Consider the following 4442-nt stretch of genomic DNA (forward strand, 5'->3'; position numbering starts at 1 on the left):
TTTAAATTAATGTTTGAAGTACCACCAATGGGTGGTTCCTTCCCAATATTTTCAAGTGTATATGAAACATACTACATATTTACGAATTGTATTATTTTTTACAGTTGTAAATTACATTAAATAAATAATTAAAAAAAAAATTTAAAAGAATTGACCTGAATTGAAATTTTAAAAAATCTATTGAATAATTTACATGTTTGCAAGGGGTGACCAAAAGAAAACATTTTCTAGTTAGAATGAGTTTGTGAATTTTGATTGATTTGGTCTAACGAAATAGCGAAGGATGGTAAGGCGTCATATTCTCTCTTAGTATTCTCCTGTCTTCTCCTATTCTCCCTTCCCTAGCCAGGGGCATCTCCCTGAATATCTACTCACGTGTAAAATTAACAGTGAAAAGGTAAGAAAAATGAAAGATTTTGACCATGCTCTCTCTTTCACCATGCTCTCTTATATACCTAATTCGATAGAATCCGTTATCTCCTAACCCATCAATTCTTAGTTTCCTCTCTTGTTTCCCCCCACTTTGACTATGGCTGCCTGGTATATGGTAGACTCTCAGGTAGGCTCGATTCTAAGCTTGAACGTCTTATGAATCGCGCAGTACAATTTATTGAGATACGCACATAACCCTTAGGCTCTATCCATCCTTCCGATGTTAGTACTCCCTAGCTTCCTTTCTATTCCAAGCAATTAGTACTCAGCGCTCCTCCTATATCCTAAAAAACCTACAATTCAAATTATCTGTACAATCCTGTACTACCAGATCCCGTTTATGTGACATTTACCCTTCACCTCACCGAACTGCCACCTTTGATAAATCGTTTTTTAATAAACAGTTTTAACAGTGTTTTCTTTATTTGGGTATCGGGTCACGTGGGGATTGGTGGAATTGAACTGGCGGACATTGCAGCTAAACAAGCTCTTCCAGGTGAGGGCGTGGCCATTCTGACGCCCCAAGAAATAAGTCTTCCAATGAAAAATTAATGGTGTGTTGTTAGTGATATACTCATACATAATGAGTCTTGGTTCAAAGTGAGTATCTAGAATTAATCTACCTATAGTACAAAACTAACTATAGTGGGGGGTCAAGTTTTTTTTTCGTGGAACCACTACTGAATTAAAAGTAGACGCTCCCCCCCCTCCCGAATACGAACCTAGTCCCAGAATAATAAACTTTTCATATAATTTATTAATAATAAACTTTTAAATTTTTCATTCCTTTTCTTTCTACAGGTTGCTAGGGGAGGTAAGGTGTTATCATTGGCCACTAGGAGAGTTAGTAATGCTTATTTGTTGGTGGTTCTTAGGATTTAGACAAGACAATTCCATTGTAATGAGTTATTATGTGTTATTAATAAATCTCACAGTTCATTAATAAAAACTGTTCGGTTTTTTATATATAACAAAACTGTTCTTAACATACCGTTGTCGAAATTTAAACACAAGCTAAGGAATACATGGTTTTTAGGAAATTAGACTATCTCTCGCAAGTGTCAAAAATATTTAACACCAATAAATATAAGAAATACCTAATTTAGCCATAATAAAATATTGTAAACATATTTACAGGCTGAACCAGGCCTGGTATTTACTTGGATCCTCCAGCAAGCAGTTCTGATATTTTCATCACTCTTCACTCTCTTCTACTTCGTTGTAGCCGCCTACCTCAAAGCTCCGCTTCAAAACTGTTTCTTCGAGCTTTTTATCAATGGTAAGTATTCTTAAGTTACCGAAATATAAAGTATAAAGTTAGGTGTAATTTATTTACTTTTATATTGAGAGAGAAGATACGGAGAATATTACATGCTATCTACAGTTAATATCTACAGACAAGTATCCTTGAGACACAACTTGTATCCTAGAGTGTACTTTAACTTGGGATGGGATATCGATATTATCAAAATATCGATATTTTGCCTGTGATATTAAATATTTCGATATCGATATTATGTAACAGGTAGAATATCGATATTTTCCTTCGATATTATCGGTGTTTCAAAAGAATAAATAAAATGAAATTATTTCTTGTAAAATTTATAAAAAACACAGGTGGGCGAACAAAAAATAAAAGGTTTACGTGAATAAAAATAATCGCTTATCCTAGAACATAATATAAATTAACCTTTAAGTTTCATTGACATATTGAGGCCCTTCTTGGAAGGTGTAACCAAAATGATGTGAGAACAATAATCATATAAACTACTATGAATCAGAATAACATTTAATTTGTAGAAAAATATGATTTTAATGATGGAAAATTTAAAATTATATTTGTAAAAATTAAAATATTACCAAAAGTAAAAAAATCATTCCATCGAATTCAGCTCCCTAAATAACATAGGAACTCATGAGAATTACAGAAGATTTAAACAATTTAGAGGTTTTTGCTCAAAAATGACTTTCTGATGACATTTTTGACAAAAATGTTTTCTACCACTATGCGCCACCGGTTCCTATTCGGGGGAGGGAGGATCTACTTTTAATTCAGTAATGGTTCCACGAAATAAAAAACTTGACCCCCCACTATAGTTAGAATAGGTAGATTACTTCTAGATACTCATTAGATACTCTCTCTGAACCAAGAGTCATTATGTATAGACTGCATCACTAACAACACACCAAAATGTTAAAGATTAATAATCCATTCCTTATGTATAGCCCGTTTTTTTCTTTTTTGGTCTTTTTTTTTTAATTATTTTATTTTGTTTGCCTTTATCTCTATAAATATGATCATGAACTTACGCATGTTTGATATGAAACCAACGAAAATTCGATGTTCCTTGAAATGATGTACTTTATATAAATTAAGAATACTATTCTTACGTAGAAGGAAAGGTAAAATATTATCATAATTAAACAAAAAAAATATATTCGATTGAATTCAGCACCCTGAACAACAAAGGAGTTTATGAGAGTTAGAGAAGATTTAGACAATTTAGGGGTTTTGGAACAAAAAAGGCAGTTCCAAGCTTCCGGAGAGCTCCGACATCACTGGATTTTTTCATTTGAGGTGAAATTAAAAAATAAGTATATGCGAGCCTAGGCAGGAAAGGAAAACGAAGAGTAGAGAGGGAGGAAGAAGAGAAAATTGATAGAAATTGATGTTTTGTCAATTATTATACAGTGAAGTCTCAGTTATACGAATATGAGGGGGTACCAAAAATTCTTTGTATAAGTGAATATTTCTTGTAAGTTTATACGTTATACATATTATGTATGTATATTTTTAAGAATTTTTTTCTCGTAATTAGTAGGTACATATACGTATGTTGTATGCAGTTGAAAGAAAAACAAAGTAAACTGAAAAAAAAAATTATTTATTGTATACAAATTTAATCCGAATTTTTTTTTATTTTTGACAAAAAAATTGTGTTATGTTTGTTTGTTTCATGTTGTTTTTTGGCTGAATACATCATTCCTTCGCATTCTGTTAAGGTGTTAAATTCCTTTTCACTAATTTTTTTCGTATAAGTAAAACGTTTTACAACTTCAAATGATTCAAGAGCTTCTGCAAAAATGGAAGAGGCAAAGGATCTTCGTCATCTGAATCGGAATCGTCCGAGCTTATTATTATACATTAGGGAATAGAATATAAACATAAAGAGTCATTGGGACCGGATGTTATTCGCGGAAAACAGTTGTTTACTGTTTCGTTTTTCACGGTATTTTCGTCCTTTGTCTTGTCACAGAGGAAAAAAAATCATAGAACTGAATAAAATTTACTAATATGTGCATAAAGCGGGTCCAAACTTTCCTTCGTATAACTAAGTTTCGTATAAATGGATAATTACATACACATAATTCAGGGGTTTTTGCAGGGGATTGAGAAATTCTTCGCATAACTGAATGTTTCGTATAAGTGAGTTTTGTATAAGTGAGACTTCACTGTATATATAAATTTATTTATTTTTTTCTCTATCTTCTTTAAATGTTTATATTATATTTTGTAATGATTTAATTTAATTGCATAAGAAAAAAGCTATTTTCATTTCATTTCGTTTCATCTCCCATGCAAGCCTAATCAATGACCTTCTTTACGAATAGGGATAAATGACATTTGCCAAATAATAAGCAGCGTTGGCTAAAAATTTGCTGTAGATGACACTAGTAGCTACAGTTGTCATGGAAACAATATTTATTAATCAATGATTCATTCATGAATAAGGGTCGTATCCATGGCAACTTCAACAACAGCTAATTATAAATAACACACGTAGAGTCGGTAGTCCACTGTTCCTGTGGAAGAAAGGACATAATATAAATGTTTACATTTCATTAATAAAGTAAATGGAACAACTACTAATTTTAACCTAAATAATTTCTAACAATAAAAATTTTTAGACGTGAATAACTTCTTTTTTTTTTTTTTTTACTTTATTAAGTTTATTCACAACTGTAAAAGTATTTTTACAACCAGCGAATGAGATGTAGAGAGAGAGAAA

General features: G+C 31.6%; 1 protein-coding gene across 1 annotated transcript in view; it reads left to right on the forward strand.

Annotated features, from left to right (window-relative positions):
* Positions 1 to 4442, forward strand: part of LOC106682593 (uncharacterized) — a 35818-nt gene that overhangs the window by 28170 nt on the left and 3206 nt on the right. Inside the window, exon 4 of the mRNA XM_024362659.2 lies at positions 1570 to 1711. Coding sequence (XP_024218427.1) covers positions 1570 to 1711 — 142 coding nt within the window. The remainder of the gene's footprint in view (positions 1 to 1569; positions 1712 to 4442) is intronic.

The sequence above is a fragment of the Halyomorpha halys genome, unplaced genomic scaffold (assembly GCF_000696795.3).
Source record: "Halyomorpha halys isolate HHAL.00 unplaced genomic scaffold, Hhal_1.1 Scaffold426.1, whole genome shotgun sequence".
NCBI classification, from domain to species: Eukaryota; Metazoa; Arthropoda; class Insecta; order Hemiptera; family Pentatomidae; genus Halyomorpha; species Halyomorpha halys.